The sequence below is a fragment of the Podarcis erhardii genome (assembly GCF_964252035.2).
Source record: "Podarcis erhardii genome assembly, chromosome: 17".
NCBI classification, from domain to species: Eukaryota; Metazoa; Chordata; class Lepidosauria; order Squamata; family Lacertidae; genus Podarcis; species Podarcis erhardii.
In genome coordinates, this window is record NC_138515.1 from 9,947,558 (window position 1) to 9,966,613 (window position 19,056).

At 44.8% G+C, this 19,056-nt stretch overlaps 2 protein-coding genes and 1 long non-coding RNA gene across 10 annotated transcripts in view; 2 read left to right on the forward strand and 1 right to left on the reverse strand.

Moving 5' to 3' along the window:
* Window positions 1-449: 449 nt before the first annotated feature.
* Window positions 450-18,977, reverse strand: LOC309332528. 7 transcript variants are annotated; one of them, XR_014152114.1, is made up of 6 exons: window positions 18,614-18,977; window positions 16,664-16,775; window positions 14,459-15,369; window positions 11,833-11,892; window positions 3,374-3,562; window positions 450-2,780 (listed from the first exon to the last, which is right to left on the reverse strand). It is a non-coding gene; the product is annotated as an uncharacterized lncRNA (long non-coding RNA). The 7 variants fall into 7 exon arrangements; XR_014152112.1 differs by lacking the exon at window positions 3,374-3,562 and having other exon boundaries at window positions 14,466-15,369; XR_014152113.1 differs by lacking the exon at window positions 3,374-3,562.
* Window positions 5,507-19,056, forward strand: part of AICDA (activation induced cytidine deaminase) — a gene marked incomplete at its 3' end in the record, with an annotated part of 147,154 nt that continues 133,604 nt past the window's right edge. Inside the window, exons 1-5 of one of the 2 annotated variants that reach the window (XM_081845698.1) lie at window positions 5,507-5,941; window positions 11,757-11,904; window positions 13,427-13,697; window positions 14,162-14,277; window positions 14,528-14,581. In XM_081845698.1, the coding sequence (XP_081701824.1) occupies window positions 5,934-5,941; window positions 11,757-11,904; window positions 13,427-13,697; window positions 14,162-14,277; window positions 14,528-14,581 (597 nt within the window). In that variant the 5' untranslated portion in view covers window positions 5,507-5,933. Of the gene's footprint in view, window positions 5,942-11,756; window positions 11,905-13,426; window positions 13,726-14,161; window positions 14,278-14,527; window positions 14,582-19,056 lie in introns of those variants that run through there. The other variant, XM_081845697.1, reaches the window with a different exon arrangement.
* The window catches only part of PHC1 (polyhomeotic homolog 1), a 28,592-nt gene continuing 28,136 nt past the window's right edge, over window positions 18,601-19,056 (forward strand). The window contains exon 1 of the mRNA XM_081844896.1: window positions 18,601-18,621. The gene's annotated coding sequence lies outside the window, so the exon portion shown is untranslated. The remainder of the gene's footprint in view (window positions 18,622-19,056) is intronic.

Sequence of the window (19,056 nt, forward strand, 5' to 3'; positions counted from 1 at the left end):
CACAAGTCTTCCTCCCCAATGGCTGTATGTCATCCTTTCTTCCCAGTGACTTGTTCACACTTTGTATTAGTATATACTTTATCCACCTCAAGGGGCCTTTAAAGTATAAATGTGGGGTACACATTTTTTAGAATAAACAAAATAAATGATCCTTAAATAGGTATTTGCCATTATAAGATAAATTGATTTCCTGTAGCTCTGTTATTCCTGCCAACCTAGCAGTTCGAAAGCACATCAAAGTGCAAGTAGCTAAATAGGTACCGCTCCGGCGGGAAGGTAAACAGTGTTTCCGTGCGCTGCTCTGGTTCGCCAGAAGTGGCTCAGTCATGCTGGCAGCATGACCCAAAAGCTGTACTCCAGCTCCCTCCGCCAATAAAGTGAGATGAGCTCCGCAACCCCAGAGTCAGCCACGACTGGACCTAATGGTCAGGGGTCCCTTTACCTTTACTTTAGCTCTGTTATGGATTGCTGGGACCTATACCTGACAAATTACCCTGTTCCTCCCAGTTTTTGTCCTTTGGTTGGGACAAGCACTTGCAAAGTATTTAGCAGATTGGAGTGTTTTTTCTTGCCTCCAGAGTGTTCTAATCTGCTCTTAATGGCCGCAGCTAGAGGAGAGTGTTGCTAATTCCACCCAAAATCTCAGTGGCTTGGATCAAGACTGTGGACCAACACCACCCCTGCCACACTCTCTGTGTTCTGAAACCAGCATTTTTTTGTCTTGCACAGGGTTTATGCAGCAAAGTAAGCCTACCATCTTAAGGGGTTTCTGCCCTGTGTGCCACAAGATAGCAGATCTGATCCATCCTAGGGTACAATAATCCACTGAGTTGTTCTCCTGCACAAGCCTCACCTAAATAATTGAGAACTGTAGAAGAGTTCTATAGTGTTAAATTCCAAAGGAGGAGATGTATGAGATCCATACAGAACTGCTTTACACCAAGTCAGATTTGGGGCCAGTCTACACTAAAGAGTTATTCCTGCTGCTTGAGATCCTTCATTTGTGAATTGTCAGTGATAGGACCTAGGACCAGGGACTTCTGTTATGCAACAATGTGTACCTGTGATCTATGGCCCCTACATGGGAATCTAAAAATCACACTGCTCTGGTTGCAAGTGAATAATTCTTGATTGTTTCCCCTGCATTTCTCTTACACCAAATAGTGATGCAGCAATCTGCATCTGGGGGAGCACATGGTTTTAGCCATCTGCTGGTGAAGATGAACAGGACGATTGCTGCTGCAGACAGCATCCTGCCCAAACCACATCCTCCTCACCACCTGTGCAGCAAGAACGTGTGACCTTCGGCTGCTCCTGCTCAGCCAGCCTCTGTGGGTGAAGCTCATCAAATGGCCCAACACGCTTATAGTGACTAATAAACACCACAATTTGACAACACAAATCTCTGTGCTTAGGAGGGCTGAGAGGAAAGGAAGTGACTAGGGAGGTGGGGCAGCCCCCCCCACATTTTTTTCTGTCCCCCTAATTTTCCCCACAAACAAATCAACAAGAAAATATTTGTTTAAAGATCCTTTAGTCATGCATACATTTTCAGAGGCTGAGCAAGCCGTTATTTGCCTGCAGCCTCTTCCAAGAAGCAGGAGTGGGAGGGAGAAAGCAAAAGCTGCTGGGAGCCCGCTAAGTCTCACCAATGGCAACTTGAGCTCAGGGCTCAGGTTAACCCTTTCATGCATGCCAGTCAGTAATTTCATATTATAATAGAAGTATCCAAGAATGGGAATCTTGCCCCACTCTTAGCAACACAGTGCACCTACACACACTCTTTCCCACCCTCTTTCTCCCTACTGAGCTATTCCTTGTTGATCAGAACAGGAGAGGAGCTCATTTCGCAGCTCAACAGCTCATGGGTCACTTTAAACCAGGCAGGGCTTACCCTGCTCTGAAATGGAGACTTCCTCAATGCACAGTGGTAATGATGGCGGTAAGCCTTGGGCAGCGCTGACCCTACTACTTGGCAAAGTGAGGGAGCTGCCTCAGGTGGCAAATGCTGAAGGGTTGCAGGAAATGTTGGCAGACAGAGCTGTGTGTACCAGATGCTCTGCCTTACAAAAGCTTGCATGCAGCCTTCTGGTGTGATGGAGGATGCTGCTGAATCACCAGTGTTGAAGAAGGATTCAGCAGTTTCTGGTACGCGAAACTGGGAGGGGTCTCATCTTGTCCTTTGCTTCAGGCAGCAAAATGTTTTGGGCCAGCTCTGGCCTTGGGTAATGGCCCTTGGTATGAAAAACGGTCCCTGTTTGCAAGTGTTGTAAACAGGCTAAACTGAGTGGTGGGAACAGACTGAGATGTACCATGACTACAACAGGAGGATTCTGAAGCAGGTGATGAAAGGAAAGTGGGGATTGAACTATGTGTGGATTGAAGTACCAAACACAAAATACATCTAGTGTTCAAGTGGCTCATGCACAGAAATGTATGGACGTCGCTTTAAAGAACACAAAGGAAATGTGGAGGAAATAAGACCCCTGCTTTTGTAAAGGGCTTTGCACCAAATTTTATACATAGTCATACTAATGTATATTTTGTATCTCTGCCTGTTCCAGAGAGCACATTGCCCACCCCATCCTTTTGATTGCAAATTGTTTTAACTGATTTTAATGTATTTTTTCTAAATACTTTTGGACTGGCTAGCTTGCTTGTTTTTATTCTGCTGGTGGTTTTGCCATGGCATTGTTTGAATTTGGGACATTATATATTTTCTCCTTCTTTTACTTGGCAATTGCAGGATTTGCTTTGGAGCCAAAACAGTGGGACTATAGCTTTGAAAAAGAAAAAGGGGGAAAGTATAGATTTAGACCAGAGTACACAAAGTGATAATTAGCCCACAAAGCAGAGGTTGCTACTACAGTTTCAGCTTTACATTTAGCAAGCAGAGAAAGTTCAGCAGTGAGGTTTTCACTTTAGGGGAAAAGGAAGTGGCTAAAGATTTTTTTTTTATTTAAACCAACTGAAGCTGTCGGCGCGTAATTCAAATTGTGATTTCTGAGCAAGTAGGTGAGTGGAAAATAAACAGTTATTTATATCTTACAAGCCAATCACACCACTTCCTGTTGATTAAACAGACAATCTGCCCCTCCAAGTGCTTTGGCTGAAATGTATTTCTGTTCTGTGATTGATTTTTGGCCAGGTTACTGCTGGCTGAATCTTCAGTGAGAATGGATGGGTCAAGGGATTTTTAAAGGCAATGCCCATCAAATGCAAGCTTTCCTAATGCAGCCCTGGTTCACACATGCATGTATATCACTTGATTTCTCTACACTTGATTAGCAACCATGTGTTTGTGTGAACAGGCTTAATTGTCAAGCCCTGCATCTGAAGAAACATAAAAAAGTTATACATGAGGTATTCATACATGTAAGTTGTCCCTTGATGTTGCAGTTATCACATCCAAATGTGGGTCAATCAGTGGCAAGGTCAATCAATGGGCTCAAGATCATTTTGCTTGCCATTTTTTGCATCTTCTCCAGTTCTCCAGTATCATTTTTGAGATGTGTATTAGGGATTATATTCTTGAGGAACATCATTGTAAAAGCTTCAGTATCTAGGACCAAACAGCCGTGGTGAAGGGGTTAGGAGAGCCAGTGTGCTTTGTTAGCAAGTATGACGTACAAACTAATCTGATGTCACATTGTGTGTGCTTTTGAAAAAACAAATAAATTGATGCAAAGGTCCGTATAGTTAAAGCTATGGTTTTCCCAGTAGTGATGTATGGAAGTGAGAGCTGGACCATAAAGAAGGCTGATCGCCAAAGAACTGATGGTGCTGGAGGAGACTCTTGGGTCTTTTCCAGGGAGTCTTCTCTTCTCATGAGGTGGCCAAAGTATTGGAGCCTCAGCTTCACGATCTGTCCTTCCAGTGAGCACTCAGGGCTGATTTCCTTAAGAATGGATAGGTTTGATCTTCTTGCAGTCCATGGGACTCTCAAGAGTCTCCTCCAGCACCATAATTCAAAAGCATCAATTCTTCGGCAATCAGCCTTCTTTATGGATCAGCTTTTCCCTGCTTTGCACCAGCCTCCTTTTCCAGCCTCCTTTGCACCAATCCCAGCTGTTCCCAGTGCTGTAGCATGGGTGTGGCAGAGGGGCCGTAGCCCCGGGAACAAAATTCTGAAGACGTGCAACGAGGCCCAGGCCTTTGGGGCAGGGGCGCTTCCTCCTTCTCTTCATGGTCGGCAAAAGGATGCCTGCGTGTGCCACATCCCCCCGCCCCTGGCTGGCCGAGAGGGAGGGGGAGGGTGCCGCTGCCCACCTATGAGGGAGGGAGGAGTAAGAAGGCAGGAAAGCACTGCCAGAGCAATGTGCGTTACCCAGAGTGCCTCACTGCAAGGCCACTGCGAGGCGACACAGCGGCACTCCTGGCATCGCTTTTCTATACCTTCTCTCTGCTCCCAGGTTGGGGCTAGTTTGCAAGAAGAGACTCCCTTGATTCGATGCTGGTTGGTGAAGGGACTGACTGCTGCCCAGTCGACAACATTTGCCCTGCCCCAGGCACCGGCAACCCATGCTACACCCCTAGCTGTTCCTTAGGCAGCTGAGCAGCACGGGGTGGAGTCACAAGGAGAGAAAGAGAAAGAAGGTAAAGGTAAAGGACCCCTGAACCCTTTAAGTCCAGCCTGCATAGCATTCATTGAAGTACAGTGGTACCTCGGGTTAAGAACTTAATTCGTTCTGGAGGTCTGTTCTTAACCTGAAACTGTTCTTAACCTGAGGTACCACTTGAGCTAATGGGGCCTCCTGCTGCTGCAGCGCAATTTCTGTTCTCATCCTGAAGCAAAGTTCTTAACCCCAGGTACTATTTCTGGGTTAGTGGCGTCTGTAACCTGAAGCGTCTGTAACCTGAGGTACCATTGTATAGCCCCTTTGCTAGAAAACCAACAAAGGAACTTGAGTTCTTGGGCACAAGAGAGCATTATGTAAAAATTGACTCACAAATTGAGATTGGCAAGAGGAACGAAGCACAAAGGTGCCTTTGCAGGAGAATGGTGGTGCGTTGTTTCCTTTGCATATTCTCCAGAAAACCAAAGGCCAGTTCCAAGGGGTGATACCAATTTGTGGATCACTTAATAAGAACATAGAATCATAGAATTGTAGACTTGGAAGGGACCCCAGGGGTCATCCAATCCAACCCCCTACAACGCAGGAATCACAACTAAAGCATCCATTACATGCTTTACAGATGTACAGTGGTACCTCAGGTTAAGTACTTAATTCGTTCCAGAGGTCCGTTCTTAACCTGAAAGTGTTCTTAACCTGAAGCACCACTTTAGCTAATGGGGCCTCCCGCTGCTGCTGCGCTGCCGGAGCACAATTTCTGTTCTCATCCTGAAGCAAAGTTCTTAACCCGAAGCAATATTTCTGGGTTAGTGGAATCTGTAACCTGAAGCGTATGTCACCTGAAGCGTATGTAACCTGGGGTACCACTGTATACTGTTATTGGTTGCAGTGTATGTGTGGGAATGCAGGTTTTCACAATGTATTTTTTTGGGGGGGGGGAGGGTCTCCAAGGAAATTTAAAGTACCAAAAAGGAAAAGAAAACCAGCTGAGCCATGGGGCAACTGAAAGCAAAACCTAGGCACACAAACTTTTATTTTTTTGCTGGAACCAGTAACTATTTTTCTTACCTACCTACATTTTAATGTGATAATTGACAGATATATTTCTAAGGAGGGAGGAGGCTGAAGAAACTGGAGCCAATCAGAACCAAGCATCTTTTTTAGAATGGGGGCCCACAACTCCAGCGAACTGTGTAACTCCACCCCAGACAAAATGACTCCTAAGGGGAGTCGAGGGGGTTGGGAACACCCACCCAACGACACTTCTCATTTCTGTACCTCAGTCATAAGGCTATTCAGACGCACGGCGTAGCAGCTTGGTGACTCAAAGAGACTTCCCACATCAGCCCCAGCGCAGTCATGGACAGGTAAATGGGCAGCTTTTGCCCCAGTGAATAATTGCTACATCACTGAATTCATTGAGTATGAACTTGCTCTGTGTTTTATTCTCTTTTCCCCATTTGACTCAGCTCTCCAGATGACTTCTTCCCATATCTCTCAGTAACCAATATTCTGATGCTGTTGACTCTTTCTATCTCTCTCTTGCTCACACACGTTTTATCATTATTGTTTTCTACCCATGTCCCCAGTAATTTTTCTGTTCTTTCCCTCTTTTTGCACATGGTTTGCTAAGACAATTTGCCCCCTTTGATTCAGTTTGTTCCATACACTTGAAAATAAGGGATATCATTATTATTTCTTCTTCTGGACTTTCATGTCTGTAGTATATAATAACAGAATCAAAAGAAACAGACACTGCCCCAAGAAGCTTACAATCAACAATGATGGGTGCAACAGAGGGGAGGGCAATGAGTTTAACAGAGAACAATTATATACAGTTTCACATACTTAGGCTTTGGTTACAATGCCTTTTTGGGCAATTAAAATAATTAGACAAGTGGGGTGAGATTTCTGTGTAACTCAAAAGCTTATGTTTTCATGCATCAAAAAGTGTTGCTCCAATAAAGATTTCCAATACTTTGCATGTATGGGTGCTAACAGAACACCTGTCTAGCCTATAGATGAATGGACCTAATTGCAAATTTTCTGAATCTGCATTCATTCACATTAGCAAAGAGAAAGCATCATAATTAACAAATGCATCTTTTATTTTGGGATTAGCAAGAAAGCAGCTTTCTATAGATGAATGTGTCTAATTGCAGTTTCCAGATGTGAATGACTCATATCTATTTGTCTATTTATCATAATATCTTTGTCTCAGTTTTTGTCTCACAATGAAGCTCCTTTTCAGCTGATAAAAATTAAAAACATAATACAGTATATCATTTAAAAAGAAAAATGATTTTTTAAAACGAATTCAAAACTAAGACCTGATAGGTCTTAAATTATAGGTCTTCCAGTCCCTCTTGTGAGTGTGCACTTGTCCTTAGATGCACAATTCAGAATTTCAGAATATGTAATATTTCTATTATTCATAAAACACTCCTCCTTTGTCACGGAGGATCATAACGTGTATCAAGTTGTATTGTAGCATAACTTATATTAACTTGTACTGAGTACCTCCCCCTCCTCTGTTTCATTTCTTTAAATCAGATGCAAGTGTGTTAGCTACTTTAGGAGTATGTCCGCAGCAACCACAAAAAGTCTCTCATTTTGTGCCATCTGCTGCTGAAAATAGTGTGAGATACTATTTGAATTTTCACCTCACTCTGCGATCTGCCTCTAGTTTCTCAGCTCCCTCTCCCTCTTACCTCGGTATTACCCCAGCAAAGGGTTGAACATTTCCCTGGGTTAATCTGGGCAAATGGGAAAGCTAATAACTCATTAAAGAATTAGAAGACTCTCATGACATGCCTTTCCCTACCCCTCTTTGGAGTAGTTTGTGAACTCCCATTTCCAGAAGAGTGGAAACTTTGGGGCACATGACAGCCAAATATAAGCCCTTTCAAGTCCCCATGTATTACAGTAAGTGACTAATACGTATGTGCTTAAGTCTCGCCCCTTGGATTCAGACGGGTGTGAAAGTGCTTATTAACCTTGGCTGCCACATTTCCCTGGTTTCTGCTCTAGAAATCAGAGGTTGCAATCTACTTCCATTGAGCCAGTGGGTTGCTGTGGCAAGAACATTGCTTGGGAATTAAAGTCCACGTTCAAATCTTTTCTTGGCAATGAGACTCAAGGGGTCACTTGGGCAGTTTATTATTTCTTCATCCTAACCTACCGTATTTTTCACTCCATAAGACGCACCTGACCATAAGACGCACCTAGTTTTTAGAGGGGGAATGCAAGAAAAAAAAAATTCTTTAAAGGGAGCGCTGTATGCATCCTGCTCAGCGCTCCCGTTCACGAGAGCCGCGTGGAGCATGTGTGCAGTGCTTGCAGGCTTTTCCCCGGGGAGGGAGGGCGAAGGGCAGTCTGTCACTGACGGGTTGCCCTTCTCCCTCCTTAGGGAAAATCCCCCAAGAGCCGCACACATGCTCCACGCGGCTCTTTAAAGGGAGTGCGGCTCTTGGGGGCTTTTCCCCGAGGAGGGAGAAGGGACTGATGGGCTGCCCTTCTCCCTCCTCGGGGAAAAGCCCCCAAGAGATGCACACATGCTTCTTTAAAGGAAGTGCTGAGCAGAGCCTCCTGCCTGCATTCGCTCCATAAGACGCACACACATTTCCCCTTACTTTTTAGGAGGGAAAAAGTACATCTTATGGAGCAAAAAATACGGTACTTCACAGGGCTGCCATGATGCAAAATAGGCTGGTGCTGATAAGACAGGATTATAGTTGCAAGGAACTCTTGCCTCCCAAAGCCAGTTCCATTTTAACATGCAATCCGCTTTTGAACTGCTACACCAGGATTGGCTTTTCACATGTAGCTATTTCTTGTTCTGGGACCAGATGTTTTTCAACGGGACACTAGGACTTGGAAGCAGTCCAAGTTCTTCTGCATACTACCAGACTGAGAGATCCAAATTACTTTTAGGATGTGCACATACATAATGGGTCGACAAACATAATGGGTGTGCACGTATTGAAAAAAGAAACTGCACTCAGCAATTTTTCTTATTCTTAAGTGGGCGTCTGCTTTTCCTCTCTGCTGTGCACAATGCGTTTGCCACATGTCCAGCTATCAGCTTTCCACCTCTCCCCCCACCCCATGCTACAGGGGGACTCTCAGCCATTTTTATTTGTAAAGTACTTCACACACATTTATTCAATTAAAAGTACATTTGCCAGTACTTTAAAATGTTGGAAATCTGCCTAGGGAAAGGGAATGAAGGTTGGTTCATTTGATCATACAAACTGCAGCTTATCTGCGCTTTGCACAGCCAATCTCTGTTGCAAATACACAGAAATTCCATCTTGAAGAGAAAATTGTATGTTTTTTTTTGGGGGGGGAAGGTGTGTGCTTTGACAGTGGGGCCCACTATTCAAATGTTGCACATTATTATGCACCCTTAGAGTGTTTACAAATAAGAATCACTCAGAAGAGGAGTCCTTCAAAGGAATCCATCCCCCTGCGTTTCTGCATGGGCAAATGTTCTGCACATGCCTTCTGGTGCAAAGAAACAAGCCCAGAACAGTGACTCATACAGAAACACAACAGGAAGCCCCTTCTTAGGGTAGATATTTTCTTCTTTGCATCAGAAGTGATTAGATGATTCAATCACACTTGATGTAGCAAGCTTGATGTGCCTGAATCTAATGAAGGTTGTTTGGAAGAAGGCAAGGCCGGAATTAAATTACATAGAGGTCTCCTCTATGGGAAACTGCTTTGGTTCCACAAGGATGTTTCATCAGTGAATGAGTTTCTCATGGCACACTAGTTGTTATGCCAGAGCACTCTAGCCTGCTTTAGCCTGGAGCAGAGGCTCGAGGGGGAAAGTGATGGCACCAATGGAAGTCTGGATGAGCCCTGGAAATGGACAGAGCTGAGATGGATAGCCTTCTGCAAATGAATGGTTCTAAGCTGTGTAAATGGATGGGGAGAAATGGGACAGGAGAAGCTGAAATGGACAGACAAAGAGGAGGGAGGGAGGTATGCAATCCTGAAATATTTCAAAGTCTCTCCAACTTTTGATTTGAGCCCCATCCACTATGGGCCTGTGGCACCTGGCAGATTATTCCCAAGAAAATGTGGCCCATGACAGAAAATAAAGGTTACCCACCCCTGGCCTATAATCTACTGGAAATTACAACAGCAGCAAATAATGGATATAAATTAGCACATGTGCTGTTTCCTATGGCCCAAACATGTTGCTCCATATATGCAGGACAGCATCTTCCCACTGTAGCCCTGGGAATATAAGGCCAGATTCAACTACCCGGTTCCATTGTGGCACTGTGGTCTAAACCACTGAACCTTACGGGCATGCCGATCGGAAGGTTGGTGGTTTGAATCCACGCGACGGGGCGAGCTCCCATTGTTCTGTCCCAACTTCTGCCAACTTAGCAGTTTGAAAACACACCAGTGCAAGTAGATAAATAGCTACCGCTGCGGCGGGAAGGTAAACGGCATTTCCGTGCACTCTGGCACTCGTCGTGGTCTCCTGTTGCACCAGAAACAGTTTAGTCATGCTGGCCACATGACCCAGAAAGCTGTCTGCGTTCAAGCACTGGCTCCCTCAGCCTGAAGCGAGATGAGTGCTGCACCCCACAGTCGCCTTTGACTGGACGTAACCATCTAGGGGTCCTTTACCTTTTACCTTACCTTACCCAGTTCCAGTAGTGGAAGCCAACACTTCTGCTAGTGCAACAGGAATTCGCTCACAACTGCCCCCCCCACCTCTGGAGTGTTGGGAAACCCCTCAGAACAATGCACGGGCCTGGGGACACAGGAAGAGGGGAGGTCTTCGGAACATTCTCCTTAGTATGACGTTGACTCTCACCCATAGAACTGAAACCATCTGAAAGCACCTATAATCTCCTGCTTCATGGGCTTATGAAGTTGCCAATATGGCCCAGGTTGCTTGCCATGCTACAGTAAAATCTAGTTTGCTTTGAAGGTGAGACAGGACCCAGCCTCTCTGTTGGCATCGGGTCATTATATTGTGCTTGTATGAGCGCTCAAACTTATAAAGCCTGTGTTTCAGTCCACCCTCAGATCATCCATGCATGGAAACTAAAGTAGCTGGCTGAGCCCATACTGAGAGTGCAGAGAAAGGAGGTGATGGTGCGCTGGGATTATTTTTAACCCATTCGTTTCTGTTTTGCATTGCCTTTGGGGGAGTAAATGTTTCGCTTTGGTGAACAGAGTTCTTCACACCCCTGCTCTGTACTTTTCACACTTGCTCCCACCCTGCTTTAGAGACAATATTCAGTATAAAAAGAAGCTTGTGGCAGACATCATGGTATTTTATGTATTCTTATTCTTAAACTTAGTGGGGAATGATGGTGATAATAGCCTTTCACCATTAGTCTACCTGAGAAGCTCAGCATGCAAAGAGGTTTCAGCATGGGTTTCACAAGCCACTCTTGAGTTCCTATACTAATAATCTAGGATTTTTTACCACTTTGTAAAAAGTGCCTGTGCAACTTTTCCAAAGCACAGGAACCTGACCTTTGAAGCGTTTGTATGTAAACCACTGGTAACTTAACAAATGTGTGGTCTTTTTCTTATGCTGGGAGAACCGGGAAACCTTGGAAGGAACTTTTTAAAGGGCACACATTAAGGTTTTACAGCCTATACAGTAGTACCTTGGGTTACATATGCTTCAGGTTACATACGCTTCAGGTTACAGCTTCCGGGTCATGCGGCCAGCATGACTAAGCCGCTTCTGGTGAACCAGAGCAGCGCATGGAAACGCCGTTTACCTTCCCGCTGGAGCTGTACCTATTTATCTACTTGCACTTGGATGTGCTTTTGAACTGCTAGGTTGGCAGGAGCAGGGACTGAGCAACGGGAGCTCACCCCGTCGCGGGGATTCAAACCACCGACCTTCTGATCGGCAAGTCCTAGGCTCTGTGGTTTAACCCACACTGCCACCCGCGTCCCTTACCACTGTATTACCACGCTTTACATTGCTACAAATTTTGTGACTTTAAATCTCTGCTGGGGTTCTCTCACCAAAGAGAACTTGCCCCAAACTTGAATCCTGGCATCCAGGAATTCTCATTTCTATATATTTTTCCTGAACCAATGGACTCCACTAAAGTTGCTCTCTGTTCAGATCACAGCTGTCCCCATTCATACTTGAATACATTCAAATTCAAAGTCTGTTTCCCTCCGCAGTGTCCTTCTGAAACAAAAGAAATTCCTCTACAACTTCAAGAACTTGCGCTGGGCCAAAGGCCGTCACGAAACATACCTTTGCTATGTGGTCAAACGGCGGAACAGTGCAACATCCTGCTCCCTGGACTTTGGATATCTGCGCAATAAGGTACAAAACACGAGTGAAGCTCATATCCACTAATACATCCTTCTGCACCAATGAGCAATGGAATGCTCAGCATCTTATCCATATTTTAGCAATCAATTTCACTCTCAGATTAGATCCTAGCGATGCAATTGCCACTTCTGCATATCCCCACACTGGTTCAGTACTGCTGGATTTGGAGAGATCACATCGGATAGCCTGACAGTATGATTGCTTTCTATGCCATGGTTGCCCAGCCTTCAAGAGGAGTGATTGTGGAATTAGCAGTAACCCTGTTGTGGCATCTCAGCTCCAACATGACTAGAGTGACATAGGAACTGATGACACGGAAACAGCAACGGCACCACTAATGGAATACAAGACCTATATCTAAGACCCTTAGAAATCCATACAGCATTCTATTTGAACCGACGTATGGATTTGCCCCTGCCTAAGAGCAAGCACCTCCACTACCCATTCTTCCATTTCCCCTCCAATCATCCCTATACCTTCTAAACATCTTAATCTAATGGCCAGATAATACAAATAGCAGAACCAAATGGCAAAACTTTACCTATGCACTTTGAGACAAATCTGGAGAGCGGCTTGATTGCATGCTCCCCACAACCACCCTCCCTTCACATTGTAATTTGGGTTCTTTAGAAATGCCTGCATGTAAAATAAAGACTTGAGGATGGAGTACAAACAGGGTGGAGCTTGCGTACTGATCCACACTGGCTCTCCATGTGTTCATTTTACACACATACAGAACGTCAGACAAGGCAGCCCTGTTTAGGGAAGTTTTAATGCTTGATATTTTATCGCTTTATGATGATGGATGATGGTGATGTCGGGAGCCGCCCAGAGTGGCAGAAACCCAGCCAGATGGGTGGGGTATAAATAAATTATTATTATTATTATTATTATTATTATTATTATTATTATTATACAGTGGTACCTTGGTTTTCGAATGTCTGTTGATGAACATTTTGGTTTTCGAATGCTGTAAACCCAGAAGTAAATGCTTCGGTTTTCAAACACGCCTCGGAAGTCGAACATGCCATGCAATCAATCTGTGTTCAGATAATCTCAGGAGCTGTCTTGCAACCAATTTGTTTTTGTGACTGACTGTGCCTCGGTTTTTGAATGTTTCAGAACTCAAACGGTCTTCCGGAACGCATTACGCTTGAAAACCGAGGTACCACTATATGCATAAAGCTCATCTAATCTTCTCTGTGATGTGCTTTTTACTTGTGTACTTTTGATTTTCTGAGCAGGGTTCTGGAAGGTATCATTCAAATACACAGGCAAAATGGTATCCTTGAGGGAAAACATTTGATTCTGCTAATTGTACAAACTAGTCCAAGCACTTACTTGTAGACTAACCAACTCAGTCCTGGAAACAGGGAACCTTCAGTAATGTCTTATGTTCTCTCACACCTTCACTTCTTGTCTCTCAGCACAAATGCTTTGTTTGACCATTCATTGTTTATTGGTATTATCTTGATCCTGCCCCACCCCCAATCCTTCTGCCTTGCTTCTTCAGTCGGGTTGCCACGTTGAAGTTCTCTTCCTGCGTTACATCGCCACCTGGGACCTGGACCCAAGGCACTGCTATCGGATCACTTGGTTCACGTCATGGAGTCCGTGTTATGACTGCGCCCGGCATGTGGCCGACTTCTTGTATGCCTACCCTAACCTAAGCCTGCGCATCTTTGCTGCCCGCCTGTACTTCTGTGAGGAACGGAATGCCGAACCTGAGGGGCTGCGTCGTCTCCACCGGGCAGGAGCTCAGATTGCCATCATGACCTTCAAAGGTGAAACAGGGCAGAGGGATGGGTTTAGGTAAAGGTAAAGGTACCCCTGACCGTTAGGTCCAGTCGCGGATGACTCTGGGGTTGCGGCGCTCATCTTGCTTTACTGGCCGAGGGAGCTGGCGTACAGCTTCTGGGTCATGTGGCCAGCATGACTAAGCCGCTTCTGGCAAACCAGAGCAGCACACGGAAACGTTGTTTACTTTCCCGCCAGAGCAGTACCTATTTATCTACTTGCACTTTGACGTGCTTTCAAACTGCTAGGTTGACAGGAGAGGGACTGAGCAACGGGAGCTCACCCCGTTGCAGGTATTCAAACCGCCAACCTTCTGATCGGCAAGCCCTAGGCTCTGTGGTTTAGACCACAGTGCCACCGGCATCCCATTAGGGATGGGTTTAGGAGGTGGCATAAGATCTGGAGGGAAGTTGAGCAATGGAAAATGAACACCACGTCTCTCTTTCGTCAGATTACTTTTACTGCTGGAACACCTTTGTAGAGAACCGCAAGAAGACCTTCAAAGCTTGGGAAGGGCTTCATGAAAATTCTGTGCGTCTAACCAGAAGGCTCCGCCGTATCCTTTTGGTGAGAAGTATTTCCCTCTGAACGAGGTTTTATACCCCTTTTCTTGTACCTCTTCCCCTCCTTCCTTGCTGCCCTTGTTTTTCTCACCTGTCATTCTCTGCTTCCTTTAACTTGATTTTTCAGGATCACTAGCCTCCATCTTTTTCTGCCCTTATCTTTGTTCATTCCTCATCAGCTTTACCTCTAACCTTTTGTTCTCCTTCTTCCTGTGCCTCCTGCAAACCTGACCATTCTCTTCTTTCTTTTACAGCCACTTTATGAGGTTGATGACTTGCGAGATGCTTTCCGAATCCTTGGACTCTGAAATGCTAAGGTAGTGTGCAATGGGGAGGGGAAATGGCATTTCAGCAACACTCCAGGAAGAATAGTCTTGAAATATTCAACTCCATGTCCCAGTTTTCCCTTCTCCACTGTCATGAACACCTGCATCCTGAGAAAATGTCGGAATAAATGAGGAAGACATTCTGAGGCTACCTTCACTTGCACACTGGGGCTGTGCTCTGTTCTTTGTTGGGAGAAGCCAGAGATAGGCTTTCCAAGCCACAAGACCCTATTGATCGTTGCTTTTACTGGGGACAGCTAGACAAATGAACATCTTACAGAGATGGCACTTAGAGCTCGAGAGGCTTTAGCCAAACCACTTAGCAACTTCATCAATTTGGAGTTCAAAACCTTAGACCCAGCTTAAAATGTTCAGCATCTACAGAAAGCACTAACGTCATTTGGAACAAAAGATAACATATGAACCATAATGCCTCATACTCAGCAGCACACAGAACCTGTTAAGCATCTTGCCACACATGTTTTCAGCAGACACACACACTGCCACAGAATGGACTTGGAAACTATGATGCAGTCATTCTACCCCACAAGCACTGTGTTGATATGCGATCAATTCATTATGAGGATAAATGATATGTAAATATATTTAGTATTTAACAATATTTGATCAATTGCCTGCTATGGTATTACTATTTAATAATTGATTTTGCTTATCTGTAGTTTAAATAAGATCAATTCTTCTTTCTTCCAAAGAGTTCTTCAGTATCTCATTACTGCAGATCCAGAGAAGGAAGTCCAGAATCTTGGCAACTGTGACATTTATCTGCTAAGCATTAATTCCTTTCAATGTAGCAGAGTAGCATGCTTATTCGTGGATGTAAATAAAGACATTTTTATGTACACAGACCAGCCTTTTTTGCTATGGTAATTGTGTAAGAGAACAGGACAAGAGTTAAAATATTGGAACAAAATCTAGCGCTTAGGAGAGAGCAATCTTTAGCTCCTGGAAAGGGTGTTTCAGGAGCTGTTGGATTCTCTGCATCTCCCTTTCCATGCAGGTCCACCACCAGAGATGCTTCAGTGTGGCAGTGAAGCTATTTTGAGGACAGAAACATGCTCTGTGGTGGTGGCCAAAAAGGGGGTTCCAAAAAGAGGTGGGGGAGAGGTTATTGATCAAGTAACAGCTGGTGACTTAGGGACCTGCTGGTGGCTGCTTTGGGGCCAAAAAAGTCCTGCTTCCTCACCATCCTCTTCCCTTGAAGCAGTAATCACTGAAGCACTGAAGTTGTATAAATGCTTTTTAAAAAAATTGTCACCGGCATGAATGAGAGGTAACTTAATCTGTTATACTATAAGCACCTACCTGTAAGCACCTACTTCTGAATAGACCCGTATGTAGGATTGCACTGTGAGATAGATGAAAACACACATATCAAAAGCAAACCACCAGAATAAAGTTTACGCCTCTCTCCCTCAACTTGAAATAGAGTCTCTCATTTCTATATATTGCAAAAAAGAATAAAAGTCACTTATGGAACCTTAAAGACTATTAATTTGCAGAATCTCAGATTAACATATAACTCCCACATGCCTTTCCATAAGGATGAAGAAAGACCTTATAATACTGCAATCCTACAAAAGCCTCATTGAATCCAGTAGGGCGACAGCAGGCAGGAAAAATGTATTTAGTCATTGATTTTGTAGAAGATATATTTGACCCCACCCTTTGAAACAGATCTTATTGATCCACTGGCAAGTATCCAATTTCTTCCCTCCCACACATTGGTTGGGGTCAATACATCTGAATCCTAACCCATCTCTTCCCCTGTACTATTATTTGCCAAGTTTTTATATGCAACAACAAATGCCTCATAATATCCTTTTACAACTGCCTGCAAATGTTGATATATGCCATCCTGCCCACAAGGCTACAGAAATATAAAATTGGTGGCTATATAAATTCTATTAATATTAAATTTAAAGCAATACAGCAGCAGCACTGAGCAGCTAAAAATGAACAGAAATGGGTACATAACAAGCAGAAATTTAGCATAATGTGAACCCTCCCACAACAAGAGTAAGACTACAATCCTATACACATTACCTGAGAGTAAGCCTCCTTGAGCATAGGACTTCGCTGAGTAAGCATGCATTGGACTGGGCTATTGGAAAGTTTGACCTGATCAATTTTTCCTGAAGGCACAAGAGCTGTGATTCTGGGGGAAGGGGAGAAAAGAGGAAGGCAAAGGAGAAGCCAAATGAGTTAAGACTTCATTACTAGGAACTCTGCAGCATAAGCCAGAATTCATTCATTCCTGCCAAAAGCGGAGAGGGGACTCAAACCATAATCCTCCAACAGATGGCAGTGCATTTGATTTGACTTAAACAGAGGGCCATCCCAAACACAAAATAGGAAAGTATTTATTAGAGAAAGTGACTCGCACTATATCTCACCCATCAACTACAAAAAGATAAGTAGAAAATTAAGATCTAAACACCTGCGTAAATAAAAATGTTTTTTACCTGGTGCCTAAAGCCAGATAGTGATTGCACCAGGCATGCCTACCCTGGGGATAGCATTCCATAAATGGGGAGCTAACACTGAAAAGGTCTCTTTCCGTGCCACTATCCTCTACACCTCCCCTGGAGGCAGTGTGTGGAGCAGGACCTCAGGTGAAAAATGCAGAGGCCCCATTTGTTGTGTTTGGTTTGATGCTGCATTTAAAAAAAATTGCCTCGTTTTCTACAGATTATTTTTATGTGCACCACCTAGAAATGCAAAGAATTAAGCAGCACAGAAATGCTGTAAATAGAAAGAAACAGTAAATAGGTGTGTGACTATGGACATAGCAAGCTCCTACAAAGTTTACTGCAAACTATGGCAAGTTCTTAAGGAAATAGGAGTGCCTGATCACCTCATCTATCTCCTGAGAAATCTCTATGTGGGACAAGAAGCTAGTTAGAACTGGATATGGATATGGATATGGAACAACTGATTGGTTCAAAATTGGGAAAGGAGTACGGCAAGGCTGTATATTGTATCCCTGCTTATTTAACTGATATGCAGAATTCATCATGCGAAAGGCTGGGCTGGATGAATCCCAAGCCGGAATTAAGATTGCCGGAAGAAATATCAACAACCTCAGATATGCAGATGACACAACCTTGATGGCAGAAAGTGAGGAGGAATTAAAGAACCTTTTAATGAGGGTGAAAGAGGAGAGCGCAAAATATGGTCTGAAGCTCAACATCAAAAAAACGAAGATCATGGCCACTGGGCCCATCACCTCCTGGCAAATAGAAGGGGAAGAAATGGAGGCAGTGAGAGATTTTACTTTCTTGGGCTCCATGATCGCTGCAGATGGTGACAGCAGCCACGAAATTAAAAGACGCCTGCTTCTTGGGAGAAAAGCAATAACCAACCTAGACAGCATCTTAAAAAGCAGAGACATCACCTTGCCAACAAAGCTATGGTTTTCCCAGTAGTGATGTATGGAAGTGAGAGCTGGACCATAAAGAAGGCTGAACATGAAGAATTGATGCTTTTGAATTATGGTGCTGGAGGAGACTCTTAAGAGTCCCATGGACTGCCAGAAGATCAAACGTATCCATTCTTAAGGAAATCAGCCCTGAGTGCTCACTGGAAGGACAGATCCTGAAGCTGAGGCTCCAATACTTTGGCCACCTCATGAGAAGAGAAGACTCCCTGGAAAAGACCCTGATGTTGGGAGAGATGGAGGGCACAAGGAGAAGGGGACGACAGAGGATGAGATGGTTGGACAGTGTTCTCGAAGCGACTAACATGAGTCTGACCAAACTGCGGGTATATCTGTATCTGAAGAATATGTGTATCTGAAGAAGTGTGCATGCACACGAAAGCTCATACCTAGAACTAACTCAGTTGGTCTTTAAGGTGCTACTGGAAGGAATTTTTTTATTTTGTTCAAACTGCGGGAGGCAGTGGAAGACAGGAGTGCCTGGCGTGCTCTGGTCCAGGGGGTCACGAAGAGGCGGACACGACTAAACAACAAACAAACGAAGTTTACACACACACCGGTCCAGGTAAGGCTGCGCCAGTCTTATTATTATTATTTATTTAAATCACGGACTATTTCGAGCACCGCGCAACAGGCCAAAAGGCTCAACTTTCCCCCTCGAGCTTCACCGGCTGAATTCCTGCCTGCGTGCGCTTGGCGTGAACCCTGCAAGGGAATCGCGACCGACGCATCGGCCTCGAGTCCGCGGTGCTCCGCTAGATGCGACGGGATCTACCGCTCGCCGGGCCGAGCTAAGACGAGCCGCCCCTACCCAGGTGGCAAAGTACTGTTACTACCAGAGGGCCGGCTCGGCCCCCTGAAGCAGGCGAGGGCGGGGCTCGCTAGGCCCCTCTAGGCCCTATTTCCCGTCCCCATGGCAACCGCAAAACCTGCGCGAGGCGGAGTCGGAGGCAGGGCGGTCACGTGGCCCGGAAAAGCGCCTCTCCGGCGCCCCCTCTGG